We start from the raw sequence: 18582 nt of genomic DNA, 5'->3' as shown, positions 1-18582 counted from the left end.
TTGTTCCCGAGAGGGGAATCTTGTGTGGATGTACCGGTAAGGCACAAGATCTTTAGTACCGGGTACCTGCTTTGTGTAAGTTTCCATTTTTTGTTCCCGGGTCCACACAAGGTATACATGTAGCATACATGTACATGTATATGTACTAGTCGTATTACATGTGCACGTCATCATCCTCACAAAAATGTTTTCTTGGTGTACATCAGTGCAAATGCAATTGCCCCTGAAGCCTTAATTGTGCAGGTACATGTACATATACGTATACACTAACACGTATACTTCATACACATTTTTCTACTGAATATTGCTTATGAATGAATTTGATTAATACCATATGGCAGAGCCAGTGATCTGCTAACCACATGTACCACTTAAACCAGCCTAAGGTGTGAGCCTAATCAACACAATATTGATTAGTATGTATATGCACCTACCCGTACAACAAATACGGTACACACACAGGCATCTTTGAATCCTTTCACAGCATCTGATACAATTTTAATTAAGGCTCTGCTGGACGATGTGCTACTATGCTGCATTATCAACAACGAATCAATATGCTGCAAAAAATGGACACAAGAGTTTAGAGGGTCTTGCACTTTTATCTCATCCCCCGTAAAAATAAATAAAAATGGGAAAAAATTATGGCACAGTACGGTTGAATTTCAATTATCAGTCATTTACATGTATTTTAGTTTTGCTTGTACAGTACTTATATGGGAACCATCTTTTTTTATTAAGAAATGGCTGACCACATTTCTACTGTCAAGTGGTCACACAGATTGCACACAGACCTCGGCTGACATTTTAGAAGCCCTTACTCTCTCCTGAAAGGGTCTTTGTGTGCCAAATGGAAATAAAATATGGCCAGGCCTCAAGGGCTCGTCCATTTTTGCAAGCATACAAACTACTGTACTGGGTTGGGGCTGTGTGTAATTCATTAAAAAAAAAGGGGTAGCAAATGCTTTTTTACATGTAGTTTGTATGGGGGAGTTGGTCCAGCACTTAATGCCCTCGTGAAAATTATGAAGAAATATGGTTGACCCTAAAGATGACCACCCTTCGTGTCTATGTATGTACGGTCATTCCAAAATGTTACCTGCCAACACAGAAATATTTTTGAGGGAAATGTACATTTTCAACATGGGGAAAGGCTTGTTTATCAACCAAATCTAAGAATGTTACTGATATGTCCATGAACATGTACATGTAAGCTGCAGTTATTTTACCAAATGGCATCTTTGAGGAATGCATGGAATCACTAAATACAAAAGGGAATGGAGATTGAAGAATGGTCGTAAATTTAATCAGTAGATCGGTTCTGGAAAAACGGGTTCTTGATTAATGACAAGACTTTGGGCCAAGACAACTGATGTACAGTGTACATGTACATGTACTGGTCAAATTTGAATAGAGTCTGGTACATCAAGTTCCTTAAATTTGCGTGAACATAATTTGAATTCTCCATACTTAAGATACTGTTTTGACACCTCGTAATTCAGGGCAAGCTTTGAAGGGACGCCTTGCACTAATACATTGTTTTCAGTGAATAAGAAGGGCACAAAGGAACCAAACCATTCCAGAGATGGTGTGTGTAGTCGCTACGCAGAAGTTTGCCCCGAATCGTGACGTACATGTACAGCAGCAGTGTCTTTTGTCTAGGGAATTCAATTAATGTTTAAGTGCAATCAGATAACTCAGTGTACCAGATTTTATTCAGATTTACATGTACCGGTAGCTCGCAAAAGGCTTACTGCAGGTAAAGGGTAAACATTCAACTGCAAGTACCAGGTATATTTGTCAACTTGTACCCAATTTTTATTTGTACTGGAAGTAACAGGTTTTAGGCCCTACATCTCAAAGGTCGAAGAGTACAGAATGGAAAGAATGTACTGGAATAGGTGATCCACTGCTGATAAGCCTGCATTAATTACACAGATAAGATCCTACAAATACATTTCTGGTGAATACATTAAGATAACACAAACTGATACAAAGGGGCACAAGTACCCACAGAACTGAAAGTTTAAACCACTGAAAAACTGATGATATCATCGTCCGAATCAATACACCGCACTGGCCCTCAACTAGAAAAAGACATTGCCAGTACATTTCCACCATGCGCGCATGGACGCAAACACAATATAAATACTTTTTCGTATCCAATATCGGTACATCTTTGGAATACCAGTGCTGTATTTCACATCAAATAGACATGCATGTACATGTAGGTACATGTACATTTACCAGTAGGCCTACATGTACTATACTTGTAGCTTGATCTGTGAAGAATGAATCAAAACTGGGCCCAATTTCACATTGCTGCTAAGCGCACAATTTTATGCTTACAGGCTCTGTGTATTTCATTGAGATGATAAGCAGTAAGCATAGGAAAAGGCAGGCTTACCAGTGCCTCGAAGAAAAAATTTCGCTTCACTTGGTGACATTAGGGAAATCTCTATACATGTACAACTGTTAACCATGGCAAGCACCGTCATGAAAAAGTATAAGTTACAGTTAGGAAAACTTTGTACTACAATAAATGAATTTAAGCCTGATTTTTCTGATGTAAAGCTGTGCCATAATATTGGGCCCTGGTTTAAAGTCATCTGGTACTTCTGAAAAAGGATCTTTGTATTGTAGACTATACTGCGTATGTAAGGAAGATCATTGCAAGCACCAGCCCATCAATTACAAGTTGCACTCTACCCAGGTAAAGTACAATGTATACATGTACCGGTACATTACAGCAAGTGTGCATAACAGGCAGTAGAATCTAGAAACAAGTAACTTGACCTGCTCACATGAACAAACATCAGTTTTTGCTGCCATTTCGTGCTCACTGCAGAGACCTTAATTTGTAAATTAACTTTTAAGTCACCAAGGTCAAAATACTTCAAACTTGATAAGCTTCTAACGTATTCCACAAACATGTACCGGTACATGTACACATGTATGTACTTTCAATGGCAGAATTTGGTGAAAAAAAATTGTTTAAGGTCACACAAGTTCCTTTGTCTTCTTGGGCACTGACTTGGTACGCCTCTGCATCATTTTCAGATTGCACATAGAGGCTACACATGCACCACTGCATGTGAATGGTTAGGGCACCATGTCAATTACTGAAGGATGGATTTTGGGTTTTGTGATGAAATACATGTACACTCAATCCAATTAAAAAAACATTTACATGTACACGTAACGGTATCTCTACCTGTCCTCCCTCTTAAGTAACCACACAGACTACAAAAATTAAAAATACAGTGTATGTGAACATGTACGGGTACCGGTACGTCTAAGCGAACATGTCAATTCTGACACTGTGATTTACCACTTCATGTTCCCATACATGTATTCTTAGGTCATTGTCTTTTGCCTCGACTGTAGATGTACAAACGTCATTTAATGATAACTTGCAGCCTGGAAGGAAACCAAAGAAAGTTCTACCGAGTACCTGTAGGTTTCTCATTAAGAAACGAAATAATGCACGTGTACACACACACAAACAAGTAAGTGTGTGTTTGCCTGCAACTGGGGACCCCCCATTGTTCCTCTTTTGTTTGTACTTTAACTTTTTTAGAAGACCACCCATATGTTTTGTACACAGTTGTCAACTGGGGACCCTCTGTCAATCGGGGACCTTATTGTCCTCTATTGTTCAGGGTCCCCAATTGAATGCAGAAACAAACTCAAACACACACACACATGTACCTTACATACATGTACATACTGTGGACATTCATTTCTTTTCGTGCAGTTAAGAAAACTCAGTGAAAATATTCATTTTTCTTGAACTGGGAACAGCAACTATTCCTCTTCCTTTTATGACAGATGACTCCTACCCCAAAATGCCTCTAAAATTTTTTTCAGAGAAGGGGAAACGTCCTGTGGACGTGTGTAAGTCAACAGAACGTCTTCCTTTCCTGCATCATGTGGACATCTTTTGTTGCATACCTGTACTGCAAATTTGGCAAGGTGCATACCAATTGTGCCATGTAAGAAGTTCTGTTGGTATCCAAGGCACAGACTATTGTGTTGACAGTGACACACAAGCTGTCAATGAAATCTCCATGTGCTGGATACATGTAGTCACATATGTTCTTTCTGAACAGACACTTCAGGAAAGTCTGGGAACAGTGGAGCATGACAGTAGCGAGGAAGGAAACTGACCCACATACATGTACATTCCCAAACATTGTATCCTTGTGGACACATGGCTTAGTTCTGGAGAGCACACATGTTTGGTACCGCTACTAGCGTAGCGGTATGCTGGGTTCTTATGAAAAAAAAAGGAAAATTATTTTTTCAAGTGTAGAGCAACAATTTACTCTTACCGGTATTTCAAACTTAGCGACTTTTCCAAAACATGTGCATGTATCATCATGCCTACAATAATTGAGCCCCCTCACACAATGATTAACTTGAGAGATGATTCTTCCACAAACAGTAAAGTTTGTTGACCTGACACATACATACATGTACCAGTACACTTAGTGAGTAACAGAGCATCATGTCAACAGGGGTCAACAACTACAGCACCAAAAAGGCCCACACAAGGTCACAGTCCCACAGATGAATGGCCCTCCTGGCATTTTAGGAGAGGCTGAGGTCCTTTCAATGGTCACAGCTGATAATTGCCCAATGGATCAACAGCCAATTAGAAAGGCATTAACTTGCAAAGTGCTGTAAATCATGAGGTGTTGGCAATAGGTTCAGGCAAAAAAGCTGCCATAGCCAACCAACACAGAGGAGTTCTCCCACATTATATACACGTGTACATGTACACTCTGTTTTGTACATGTACATGTTAGTACGTATACGATACCCGTGCACTGAAATACGAGTACCTGGTACTTTATGTACAATATAACCCAATGTTTAAATCATATACCGGTAAATGTACATGTACATTCTAGCTCTACATGTACATGTACTGTAAGGTTGTACATGTACATGTACATACACTGTATGTACACATACATGTACGGTACTTACAGACAGTGCATAACAGACATGACATGTACATACCAGTACATGTACACTCATGGACATAAATTGATGTACATGTACGGTGTGTACACACAATACACGATAAGAACCTACATCTAAGGTCTGGTAGAGGATGAACAGGGGTTTAGATAACGTGCGTATTTAAGCTTCCCGACTTGGAAATTTAGTCAAAATACACAGCATAAAGCCTCACACAGAACGTACATGTAAAGAAGACTGTGCTTTCTACTATAGAAAGAGTACCCTAAATTTCTGTACTTTTTCATGTTTCATCAATTAAGCCCTGCCCAACAAAGTAACATTCGTAGCAGATGCCACTGAAACCGATTTGTTCCTGTTTGTCTGCGTACAGCTTTTCCCGCTATACCGTGCATTACAATGATAAAATATTCAGAAAATCCCAAATCAACTTGAAAGACCCAAAGGAAAACGTGTTGTAGAATGAAATGGGCTGCTGTGCACGCATTGTGCGCACGGATTGTTTTTGTGTACAAAAACGTGGTCACCAGACTCTGTGAAGACACGATGTCGTAAAATTGATTTTTAGCCCATGGGGACCACACTATTTTCATCGATTTTTGCATGAATAGATAGGGTTTGAGTTGCCCGAACTCCTTGTGGAAAGTTCTGCAAAGTTCTGCTGGGCATTTTTTCAAGAGGCACGTTAGAGGCTTCCCAGTACATCTGCAAGAAACCAGGTATCATTTTTGGAAAATTTGAGTCTGAAATCCCTTAGAAAGATCGCGGTTTAGATCGGGAGTGTGAGCGCATTCGACCACCGAGTGATGAAGTGCACTGTGATTTTCTGATTGTCCACCACCAGGCATGTGCACGTGGCAGTCGGTCAACATGGCATCCACGCACGATAGCCTCACACATGCTGCCGTACACGGGTGGATACGGACTTGTGTGATTTTGTCTTTGGTGTCATAAGTTCATGGTAATCACTAAGCACTGTTTTTTTTCCGTGTTTTTCAAGAGAAATAACTACAATATTATTTTGCCTACAGGCAAAAGGACTAACTCACAGAGAGCATGGGTACTCAGTTCCTCCAACTCTTAGGGAGTACAGTACTTTCCCTCTCACGAAGAAGCAGAGTACAATATGAAACAATACCGAGGGCAAAAGAGTACTATACTCTAAGCAAAGAAGTGGGTATTGTATTCATGGCTTGAAGAAAATTATCTAAACCCCTCAATGAACTACAGTGCATCACTGAACCCTCAAAATCACACAAACATGGTTAGAAAAATAGTGATACAGTTTTACTCCTACATGTAAGTGTACGTGTATGTACTTGCTGGACCTGCACTATAAACACTTGGAATATAAGTAGATGTGCAGTAGTAGTTACTGTGCATGTATAAAAAAGAGAACATGGCAAATTGGCTTCCAGAAGCCTACCGGAATTCTCATACATGTACTTGTACATGTATGTACAATAATATTAAGCAAACAGCATTCTATAAGTACATGTACTGGTATTTCATGTATATTGCCAAAATAAAATATTGACATATGATATTGTACAGTATCAACTGGTATTGATTTTTCAGATGCAACATTTGAGACATTAAAAACGATTCCCTTGCCTTTTCCCATGCCACTATTCCCACTTAATGGATCAAAATCTGTACAAATCTCTATTTCAACACGGTCATTTTTGGTAATTCCAACTGAGCACAGCAATTTGGAAATTGCATCAAATGGGATGAAAAAGCCATTACTCAATGCGGTATGCCAACTCTTTTTATTGATTTAAATAAAGGAAACCTTTCCACCCACATACATTCCACGTGAAGGCTGCTACTGTACCACTGGTTTTGACATACCACAGGCTAAGCTCACTGCACAACCAGGGAAACCACTTAACAGGTTCTGCCACTGAACAATGGAAAGGATCAACTCAGCTGTAACCCTAGCGTGATGTCCCATTGTTCACTGACATCCTTTGTCAGAGAATACCCTAAATTCCTGAAAGTTCATTAGTCCATCCAGGCAACCTCTGTTCCCTTTTAAAATGGTCCTTCCACATGGAGACCAGAAGGCTGGACAATGTCGTGAACAAAAGATTGTGAAAGATTAGATGTTCTTCAGAAACTGATTTGGAGTGGGATCCAATTATGTCCTTTCTTGTTTGTTTTACATCCCTATGTATGTGACGGACCCCCTGGATTGGCTTGCCCTGTTTGTGCGTGACTGCATGACTGGTGCCCTTTCCCTTGACACCAAACTCATCAATGATTTGATTGGTGTCCCATCATCAACAGTTTTATATGTAAGCCGTGTTTCCATTAGACTTAGTATTTTGGGCAAACTTACCGTACCGAGACAATGGTAACATTTCCCATTTTAAGTCCAGATTTCTACCGGCCAATTTCTGCCCAGGAAAAATTAGCCAGACACTTTTTCAAAATGGAAAGTCCAGTGCGGACAATGAGAGTCGGTAAACGATGAGAAAGTGTCCAAGTAGAGTGTACATCTGGCCCAAGCACAACGGCATGTTTCATACAGGGAAACTACGCATTCGCACGTTACACGTTTGCCGGGGTATGGCATGTGGCAAATATTTCCTGTACTTTTTTTCTTTTGGTCGCAATCATGGCAACAATTGTTATGGACATTGTTGGAAAATTAACTTGTGTTAAGAAAACACCATTTCCAGATGATAATGAGGACAGTAATGTTGTGTCTAAAGACAAAAGTAAATGCAGAAAGGTCACAGAAAGTGCCCTCATAAGTCATTGCATTGCCAGCTCGGTTACTTTTCCTGCGGTCTCGCTAAACTTTTCCTGTGTGAAAAGTTCAAGTGTGGACTGTGGTCACACTGACCATTTTTGTTATTTGACCATCGGCTCGGTAAAACTCAGGGGAAAAAGTCCAGTGCAAACATGGCTTTCAAAAAGTGAAGCTTACATGAAGTGGGTATAATTAACACTTGAATTGTAATGTCAAACACTGTTTCATTCATTCTCCTACCATAGGGCATGTACGCACATGTACATGTATGTACTGGGTATGAACCTTTTTAGAAAATTACCATGTGTAAGTAATATCAAACACAAGTTTAAGATCAATCTTCCTCGCACTGCCAAAAGTACTGGTACACAGCACTTGTTTATTTTTCTTCATCTTTATCTTCAGCTCTGTAAATATACTGTCAAAAAGCAAAGGCACCAAGTTGCAGTAATTGAAATCACTGGTCATTTTGCCTTTGAGAAAAATTCTGCTAGGATTGAAACGTCAGCCCTCCATATTTTGCGATTTGTCACTGTAGTCAGCAAGCAGTTTGAAGCAGTTTTGTATTACATATCTCTGGTATTTGAAATCAAATATGAGTAGTGCATTTATCTGCATGTACCGTACCCAGTAGATGTACATGTATTTAGCAAAACATAATGTCTTATATTGGGGCAATTCCCGTAAATTTGTATCTAGTTGCAGGTTCTAAGACAAACGTCTGCTGTGAGACTTCAGGTTACATTTAAAGGCAGTTTCTGGGAAATACGGTTGTTATATCTGACATGCAATACATCACACTTCCCGCTCAGTACAGTGAACCCACCAGTCATGCCAGTGAACACAATACATGAAGTTGGGATCGTCCCTAGTTAGGTTGTAGTTGGATGTGCTCTTTTTCGTACATAGGAAGCAGCACATTGTTCTGGATGTTAGAGGTAATCTCCCCCACCTTTTTATTAAACAAAGTGTTACCTTTCATTTGTAACAAAAGTAGCTCCGTCAATCTCTGAGCCGGAGTAACCGGTATGAAAACAGGACCAGGTTTTTAGCAGCAAGATGATATTTTGGCAATCCTGCCCTTCACTATTAAAGCTCACATACATATATACATTTTATATGTGAAATTCTTTTTCTGGGTGCTTGGCCTGAAAACAATATTTTGATATCAAAAGTGGGGACCCGACACAGGCCTACTGGTATTTCACTTACTGACTTAGATTGTCTCCATGTGGTAATACAAGTTTCTGTGGTCTCTGACACGCATTTCATTTGGGAAATTCATTTCTTCCCCAAACAATTCCAGTATTGTCAGTCTTCTCACATGTCTGATCAAATTTATTCTTGGAAATAAACCCCATATTTTTGCTGTTCACCATCCACTGAGCTCCCACAAACCCCACAGTTCTTGGGGTAATAGACAGGCTTGCATCTGCTAAATCATGTGACCTACATTTATAGTGGGTATCAACCCCTATACTAGCAATGTGTGTTTTGAGTGTTGTTTACAAACAACAAAGCCAATTTATAGTATCGTACCCCACACACCTTGACGGAGGTTGGTTTTATTTTTGGTAAATGATATTTATGAAACACTTTGCTTTGGGAGGATGCCATGTTTGTTGATTTACCCATTATAGGGGGGTTCTGCATTGTACATGTAGGTCCCGTCACTTAACGGGCACAGTGAGTCTATTCTTGGCAGCTCATGATTTCCAAGCAATTACATTTTTAATTTAAAAAATTTAGTAGGCCTACCACATTACTTACCGGGAAGTTAACTGTGAAAAGTTGCCTCCACCAAGTAGCCTTACTTTGCTGAATAGAACTCCATTGACGAGGGGTATCGAGGACAATTCCACCAACTCAAAGCTCACATTAAACTTGTACTTCTTCTTCTTCATTGTGAATGTCATCAAGAGAACAAGTACTCCTTGCCACGTCAGGCCTTTCAATTTAAACGATTCCAATTTCGCCAGACACAGCCGAGTCGTAAAAACATGAAAGCGGAAGGCAACAAATCGCTAGGCCTTTGCCTTCTGTTGAAAAGTTCCAGTAGGCCACATTTATGTTCCTACATAGGCCTACATGGCTGTGTTGACTATCACTGTGACTTCGGGAAGACCAAACACTGGGATGCCAAAATGATGCACGCACATTAACGGACAGGTGGGAAATTCATACAGCCTCACACCATGACACTCAGCCGATCAACTCATCTTGACAATCAGTCACGCAAGAGCCGCCCAACACCGAAACGAAACAATCGGGAGGAGAACAAATCGAATTCTTTCCAACCAACAATCCAAGCAACAAGTGGCGCGTAGTTGAACTCACAACCAAGAGTTACTTCGGTATCGGTCCAAAAACCGGAAAGAAAGAATTAGACTAGACAAAATGACGGATGCAAGGGCCTAACGTATAAACCTATTCCCCGTACCCGTTCCGTCTTGTTACCATCCGTTCCCAATTAATTACACGTAACACCGGTGCACCGGAAGCTATGCTACTATTAGACTGGTGTCGCGTGTCTCAAAATGTTGCTTCTCAATTATTTTAAGGTTGGGTACCAATATACTCGGTTGGCAGACCGCGCGCCCATCAATCGATTAGTATAGCGCCCTCTGTCACAATTTTTGCTTTTTCATTTTCCGAATAATATCCCCCCATAAAACCCCAAATGAATTCACTTTTGGTCCCTCATCTTTTACTACAGCAAATAAGACAACTGGACAAGGAACACCTGAACTTGTGTGTTAGGCTAATCAGCAAAAGATTTACAAGGTCTTGGTATAATTTAGGCCCAAAGCCTAATTTTAGGAAGCTGCTGGGCGGAAACAAATATGAGCTTCGCAAATTTAAATAGCTCACTGGAGAAAATAAATGGAGAATCCACTTCAAACACGTTATTTTGGGGAGGGGAGGCAGTAAGCTCATAATTTTCTCAAATGAGCAATTTCTGCCCACAATGAATTTATTTACACAGTAATTAGAAACTGGTCTGGTCATCCAAGATCCCAGGTCCGAAAACAAGACACAATTTAAATTCCCCCAACAAAACAGTATTGTGAACTAAAATGCCCTTCAACAAAACAGTATCGTGAACCAACAATGTCCCTCAGCAAAAAAGTATCAACAACTACCATGTTGCTGGTGCAAACACAACAACTGTTAAGAATTTCCAGCGAACTCATTTGGGTGAATTAATTGTAATCATTCATAGTGACCAAAACGCAAAAAGCATTTGGTCGTTTTATTGACATATGGCAACCTTCGTTCTCACTTCTATGTGCAAGCATGCATACAACATTTACGAGTTGAGGGATATCTGTTAGCCAACAGTGGCAAATTGAATACATCAAAGGTAAGCTGCAAGAAGATTTGGCATCTATTAACAGCAGAGAGCAAGCAAAGTCTCTAACGCTCACATTCTCGGCAACTATTAAATTCATGTCAAACTCACTGACATGTCAAACTTTTCAAAACACTAGGACTAAAAGCCCTTGAAACTCCCAGGGTTTGTGGGGCAAACTGCCCCACAATCATTCGATTTAGTGCCCCATTTACTCCAAAAATAACTTGACTTATCAAATGAATATTTAGTAGTTCCTTAAATTAAAGAAACAATTAGCTGCATCAAGTATCTCAAGAAATTATCCTAAAATTACATGAAAAATGAATACCCAGACAAAAAGTCCCTATACATCGTTGGTAATCTATACAAAATAATTTTGATAAAAAATTATCTTTAGCTCTCAAGACACAAAACATATCAGAATTGGCAAAAGATACTTAAGCTGACAGGAACACTTTCAGAACTAATAAAATTCCTCATTTTTATAAAATATTTTATATAAAATATAAAAGATTCCCCAGGAAACAAGTTTATAAGGTCAGTTCACTAAATGAGATCAATAAAGTTTTTGTTAAATGTAAGTTGTTATTCCAAATTTTCTTCTTAGACATTTCCCATTAAAGGGTCCACATGAAGTTTTCTTAGCCACACATGTTGCACACTCTTCTGAATTGAAAGGAAACTATTTGACATCCTTTGCGGGTAAAGCGCATTGAAAAGTGCACTGTTTGAACTTGTAAAATTGTCCAAGCTTTTATAGGCAACTCATGAGAGTGCTCTTGTCATGAGGTTAATCAGGAAAAACACTGTTCAGTCGATGAATGTTTTTCTGTTCAAATCAGGAACTCAACATTTGCTCATTAGAGACAGGGTTGCTTGTTAGCTTATTACAAAGAAATCACATAACACATTGAAAATGAGAAGGAAACGTAGAACAGCAAAATATCAACAATTTCAGCAGATGTTGTGCACAAATCAAGGTAGCAATGAGATTTTCTCTCTCTTAAATGACATCACTGTTTTTCTCACCAATGTGAAAACTCACAATAGTATAAAAATAAAACAGGCATCATATACCTTTTGAAATAGCAAAGCAAAAATGGAAAATAAGGTTCATTGGAAAAATGGTACATTTTCAAGGGCTGCAAAATTATTGTGTTGTAAAGGCCCTTTAAACTACCACAATACACCTAATTAGAAATGCAGTATTCCTACTGCAGAGAAATATGAAAACATAATATATTACAATATTAAGCACGCTTATTTCAGTTACACATTGATTAGTAAAAGAAAAATCCTCAAAATTAAGAATAGTTCATGTTACTGTTCTGAACTACAATGTTTCTTTTACTGATATAAAACTAAATTGTTGAGTCCTCGTTAAGAACATCAATGGCAGGTGTAAAACACATTCAACACGAGGTTTTGACTGATGTGCATTGCGCTTTGAACCTGAGCAATTATACGCAGCTGAAAAGCATGAGTTCAATTTCAGTCTGTAAAACAATCTATACATACACATTCTTTTTTGTACTTGATTCATGCATTAAAAAATGCACAATCACAATCTTAAAAAATGACAGCATTTCTTTGGCTAAAATAATAAAGCAAAAACTCACGTTTTTTACTGTCCTATTTTGCAAGAGTTAAATGGCAGAGACAGAGTTTGGAGTTAAAGTTTTGAGTTGAACAATCTGTGTCTATTTCTGTAAAACAAATCATGCTTGCGTAACTTGTTGGGTAATTTCATGCACCATTTTCTCAATTGGAGCTTCTGCTGCTGCTTTATCTGCAAGCTCCAGGATTGTATATCAAAAATATGCGAGTCTAATGTGTATAAATGGAAAATGCATCTACACTAAGGGTATGGGTCTTGTTGACTCAAAGTCTAAAGCCTGGCACCAAAGGTAACATAACCAAGAATTAGACCACACACACTTGTATGTACAACAGGACAACAAGTGTGATAGCCTAGTCTCAACCTTAAAGAGCTGACTTCTTCAGACCATCTTCCATCACTACCCCCCCCCAAATATCAGCCATCACAGGCCTAATCTTGTTGAAACTTGGAAAGCGTGCGTAAAAACATTCACTTTGAGTTGATCTGTGAAGTTTTAATTAAATTTAAGAATGGCTTTTGTTATCATTACATCATTTTTTTAACACCTTCGCGCCGGTCATTCTTTTGACCATGAATGCTGGGCTGTGGTATGCCCTGAATGGAGGGCTTTGTCCATCAGCCGGCCCCATTAAACCAGCAGCTGCATGGTGAATAGACTGTATGTGTGGTATGCACTAATCCTCACACAAAGCCGCGGCTCTTGCCGTCTCCGGAAGCAAAGGGATTAAGTTCATTACTATTCTTCCCACAATTATGTGACCCAAATTGAAAAAGAAATTTGAAATAAACAAAGTAGTCAATGCTCAGCAAAACCTCTGTTGAATTCAACCATGTGCACATGCCCAGTGTATTGAAACCAGTCTCAAACACCCATTTTAAACTGGCCATGTGACAGGCTCTGGACCAATGAGAATAGACACACAGTGGTATTTAGGAGTACTTCTTAAATGCTGACGGGTGACATTAGCACATGTCTATGTCCAGGAGTTCTGGTTGAGGAAAGGAAGCAAGCATCGATGAAAGCAACTTCCACTCAGAAGCAACGGACTGATTCAGACACTGGCTACACTATATCTGGCTATGTTGAAAAGCAGTGTTGCCAAGACCCCTCTCCTTAAGATGACCACAAGACCCCCCCAAAAAAATAATCTCAAGACCAAGACACAAGAACTCCAGTCTGAACTCACTGGATACAACAAAAACATTCCTCCAATCGTGACTGTTTATCACGTTCCTTGTGACTGGTCTTGTGCCTGGTCTCAAAAACGGTCTCAACCAATGGTAATCATCACACTGCACTCTTTTCTTACAGCTAGCAATGATCAGTGTAGAGCAAATAGCTCAAAACTTGGTCTCTGATTCGATCTCGCCATCCAGATCCTGGGTGTAGTTGGGCAGGGGCAGGGTGCCACCCATGCTGGTCCCGTGCTCCAGATGGACATTCCAGGCATGCTGGCGGTCCACTTCTTTGGCTGGTCCCCAAGATTCCAGAGGGGTAATCATTGCATGCCAACGCTTTACAGGACAAAATTGGGCAAAACGTGTGGTTTGAAAGTTTGCATGGACATAGCAATGAGACAAACATATGTGGTTTCCAGTTCTTTCCAAAATCTCACACAACAGCCTGATCTGATCAAATGAGTAATATCAAAAGAGAATATGCCATGTTAGTATAATGGTACTGAGGACATCCACTCAGGCTCATAAGGTACCAAGTCACACGAGGCACAATATGCCAAAAATGTAACACATTCATGAATCTGACCTCACAAAGCATTCACGGCACAATCCTGAAAAGTGTCCCAGTTTGTGAACCAAAGACTCCCTGTGATTCTACAGGTTTGTGCCTGCTGTCACGCTGAGTGCATACTGGCCTTTACAGATGGATTAAAATGATATGGATGTAGTTGTTGTTAACAATATATGGCAATCTACACAAGAGAAATACAGTACTTTGTTTCAATTCAAATGCAGTTTTTATACTGACAATTTGAGAGACAAACAAAAATTGGACGCGTCGCCAAAAGCTCAGTGTCTAACAGAAACAGTTGTTGCATCAGAAGTTTGTAAGAGCAGTTGTTTTTTTACAGACTACTTTTAGAGGCTTTTCAAAGTTGGCTGCCAAAAAAAGGGAAAAAAAAGCCAACCTCCACCCCATTATCAAGGAAGCCTATAAACCAATGAGACCCTTTCCTACCACCCATCCTAAAACATTTCCAGGGTTTAAATTCCCTCATCCCCTTTTCCAGGGTTGTCAAATAAAAAATAAGTCCTTTCACAAGTCCCTTCACAACTCCAGTCACAACAAGTCCTTTTACAAGACAAGCAAAACGTAACGGTGAACACTGAAAAAGAATCCTTTTGTCACAGTTCACTTGAATAGCTTGTGGCTTGGCTTAAGACTGGATGACTCGTGATGGACTTGCTGGGACTTGTGACAGAGTAAATCGCTGCTCTTTCCACTGACTTACCTGATACAGGGTTCCCTTGTTCATGACCAGGTCCTTGATCCAGACCAATGGAATTCCGATGAAGGCAAAGAACGTGAATGACCAGCCAATGGCCATGGCCCAAGGGGGGAAGGGACCGTTGTACTCCGGGTCATTACGGAATACCCATCCCCCTACCAGCGCCACCTGTGATGTGATGTGACACAGTTTGTAAAAGTTATATGTTTGGTTAGATTTTAGTTAGAAGTGTAATGAGCCTCCTTGAAAAATGGCAGCCACTATTAAATAGGGCACGATTTGGTGCAGCTGAACATAAAAGAGTTCATCCAGGTCATGTCCCCTATCCAGCCTCATCACTGCATCTTCAGGCATTGGGGGATCACAGTACATCACAAGAATGTATCATTTTGATGCTTACAGTTTTTGCTGATGGGGGGGGCAGCCGCTTGCAGAAGGGGGGCAACCCATCAGGGCCCCTTTGGTGAGCGACCCAAAAAGAGGAGACAGGCTAGTGGCAAGTTCTTCAACTGGGCCTACGACCATAGCCCTTTCCCCAATGTACACACACATGAAAGATGACACTGTACATGCATTATTCAAACTGAAATTGATTGTGCATGCTCAGTGTATCCCGTGCCAAATGTGCAGAAAACCTGTGCACATGTACTGTGAGTTTCCACCAATGGATAGTCGTGCTATGTATAAACACCCCCTTCTGTGGCAGCCATAATTCAAGATGGCTGATCACTTTGTTTTTTTTTACAGAATCTAGGTACAAACATCCCAACTAATGATTCCAAAGAGGGAAACGGGGCTGACATCTGAGCGATTCCACTTTAAATAGATGCTATTTACAGAGAAGCCATGTTTAATCATGCTCCAAGAATCAATCTTATGCACTGTCACAGGGGTGTTGTCAGACTATTTGGGGTTCCATCTCTCACTTCTCAAACGTCCAAAGTTAACATGACTTTCAATTCAGTGTAGCTTACTTGTGAGTAAGGCCCCTTTGGCAGTGCACCTATAATACAATTGAAGTTCTCTGCATCATCGATGGCCAGAAGTAAATGTCAAGAATCGAGATTCAAGAATCAAACAACAATAATCATCACTGCTCACAGAAAGAACACCTGGGGTGATCAAACACCAGCAGACAGGAAACCATAAGAAGGTCGGGATATCCACCCACTTGTCACCAATCATGGCGCGGATATCGTTGATCAGTCGCCGAATTCCATACAGGTAGCTCAGGGCCAGAGTCTCACACAAGGAGAACAGCATGTAGGAGTAGGATGGGCCATAGCCATTGAAAAGGGCTAGCCAGTACGGACCAGCCTGGATGAAGACAGGGGTGAAGGGAGAGGTGTCAGTTCATGCACACATATAAAGAGTAAGTCCCAAAAAGGGATAGCATCTTAAGATAAATCAGACTAAAGCTTAGCTACAAATTGAGGCTTCACTACTTACAGCCTGTACTATTTTGGGCCCAAAAACCTGACTTTTGAAAAAGAAAGGATGCATCAGCTTAACACCCAAAATTTTACAGTTTTTCTAACTGCGGTCTCATATCTTGCAACACTTGGAGATGCTGACAAGCAGTGATAGTTGTTAGTTGCTACACAGCATCAGATAGTGTACAGTGGTCCAGTTCAACACAGTCTGCCATCTCAGACTTTCTGGACACTGTGCGTCCCCCCAAAAGGGAGATTCGGACAATGTTCAATGCTGAACGATGTAAACCATCATCAGCCATCCCTGCCTGTGTGCATTTGCCACGTCAGGATCACACATTCTCCAGTACAAACTGCCTTCATGTACATTCTTTAACGGTAACAAAAAAGGGATGCCACAATGTCTGTGCCACTCAGCACTCCTGTGAAGACATTGACAAATCAATATCAATATGACTGAAGCATGTCCTCCACAGTTATGTACTGTGCACAGAGTAGTGAAGGCACACAAGTGTGTTGTCCAACAGGATGTTGGTGATAGCAGTGGCAAACTGCTGGGGTGGGGGGGTGCTGTGCCCTCCATTTGAAATATAGTAATGTACGTGCTACAGTTAGTTTACTTTTAGTAACCCCTTGAAATGGGGCGCCCATAGGATGCCCCCTTAGAAACTTCAACGCGATGACACTATACTGATTACTAAGTGCATCACATACTCTTATTTCTAGCTCTCAGTACATCTCAGTTTGCTCGTATGTTTTCTTTTTTGTCTTCATCATCTCGCTTTTGTCTTTTCTCTGAATAATTTGTCATTTTTTGTCTTGTTTTTGTATTAATAAGGCATTTCTGTATAAGATTTTCTCTTCTGAATTATGCCTCTGTATGGCCCCTTTTCTGCAGATCTGCATCTTACTCATTATTACTCTAGTCTTTTGTCAAATCATTTGTTTGTTGATCTGTATAATTTAGCAAATGTACTTTGCAATATGGAAATACACGTTAAATCAAAAAAAGTATCAAGTTTGGGTTTAAAAAAGTTAAATTCTTGTTTAAAGTCCAGGTGCAGTCATATATTTATTTATGAAAGAGTTGCAATTTGAAACACTTTGCTACTAGTGTGAACTCTTTCATCTCTTCCAACAGCACCAACAATGAAGTGGGCCAAATGCGACCATCGATACAATGCTGTCATTTCATATACATATTCTTCCAACCAGTGGGCCACACGATAGTGAGGATACTCACATTAGTCACACACAGCATTCCAATCAGGCATAGCGCTAGGCAGACTGCCCCAGTGGTTAGCTGACGATGGTGCCGACACAGGGGAAACTCATCTGTCAAGGCCGTCAAGCTTCTCTCAATGATAACAAACTATTGAGGAAAGAGAGGCAAATGTTAGTCCGGGCAGTCAGAAGTCACCCTTCAAATGACTCACAGCAGAAACTGAAGCACCAAACTGTGGTAACTTTACATGTATGTGGAAGGAATGTCTGCAAAAGAGTTTACCCAGCAGAAATGGAGCAGAAAACAAAAATCATACAATGGACTTTATGCACATGTAGCCCTTCACTGGTGGCAAAGTGAGAGGCTCGGCTGACTATGCTACGATAGGATGTTCCCTATTTCCACGAAACAGTTCTGGAGACAATTCAATGTCAGGGATATCTATCACAAAACAAGGAGGAAATGTTATGGAAATCAGCATAAGGAAACCACAGCAAAACAATGCTCACAGTGCAAGAAAATTAGTACCTTTCCATTTTTCCTAAAACACACATACGTGTTGAAAAGGCCACACCGGCTACGGAATAAAAACAATAAAGTCTACACACAGATGGTGAGACAGATTCAAAAGACATCATTTCTAGGTAACAAAGCCCCCTCTTTTTCTTCTGATATGGAAGCTCAGAGTAGTCATGCTTTGCATGTTTCAAACAAGGCTCATAGTTTTGCA

General features: G+C 40.2%; 2 protein-coding genes across 3 annotated transcripts in view; both read right to left on the bottom strand.

Moving 5' to 3' along the window:
• fam102a (family with sequence similarity 102 member A) overlaps window positions 1-10236 on the bottom strand; it is a 39620-nt gene extending 29384 nt beyond the window's left edge. Inside the window, exon 1 of the mRNA XM_022245318.2 lies at window positions 9521-10236. Coding sequence (XP_022101010.1) covers window positions 9521-9666 — 146 coding nt within the window. The 5' untranslated portion in view covers window positions 9667-10236. The remainder of the gene's footprint in view (window positions 1-9520) is intronic.
• A 717-nt stretch (window positions 10237-10953) lies between these two features.
• Window positions 10954-18582, bottom strand: part of LOC110984791 (sodium- and chloride-dependent neutral and basic amino acid transporter B(0+)-like) — a 32156-nt gene continuing 24527 nt past the window's right edge. Inside the window, exons 10-13 of one of the 2 annotated variants that reach the window (XM_022245291.2) lie at window positions 17871-17999; window positions 16296-16511; window positions 15198-15362; window positions 10954-14241 (exon numbers count right to left, since the gene is read on the bottom strand). In XM_022245291.2, coding sequence (XP_022100983.2) covers window positions 14068-14241; window positions 15198-15362; window positions 16296-16511; window positions 17871-17999 — 684 coding nt within the window. In that variant the 3' untranslated portion in view covers window positions 10954-14067. Of the gene's footprint in view, window positions 14242-15197; window positions 15363-16295; window positions 16512-17870; window positions 18000-18582 lie in introns of those variants that run through there. The other variant, XM_022245292.2, reaches the window with a different exon arrangement.

This window comes from Acanthaster planci, linkage group LG11 (genome assembly GCF_054643075.1).
Source record: "Acanthaster planci isolate LZ-2023a linkage group LG11, COTS_SCS, whole genome shotgun sequence".
Lineage (NCBI taxonomy): Eukaryota > Metazoa > Echinodermata > Asteroidea > Valvatida > Acanthasteridae > Acanthaster > Acanthaster planci.
This window is presented reverse-complemented; position numbering and strand designations above follow the sequence as displayed.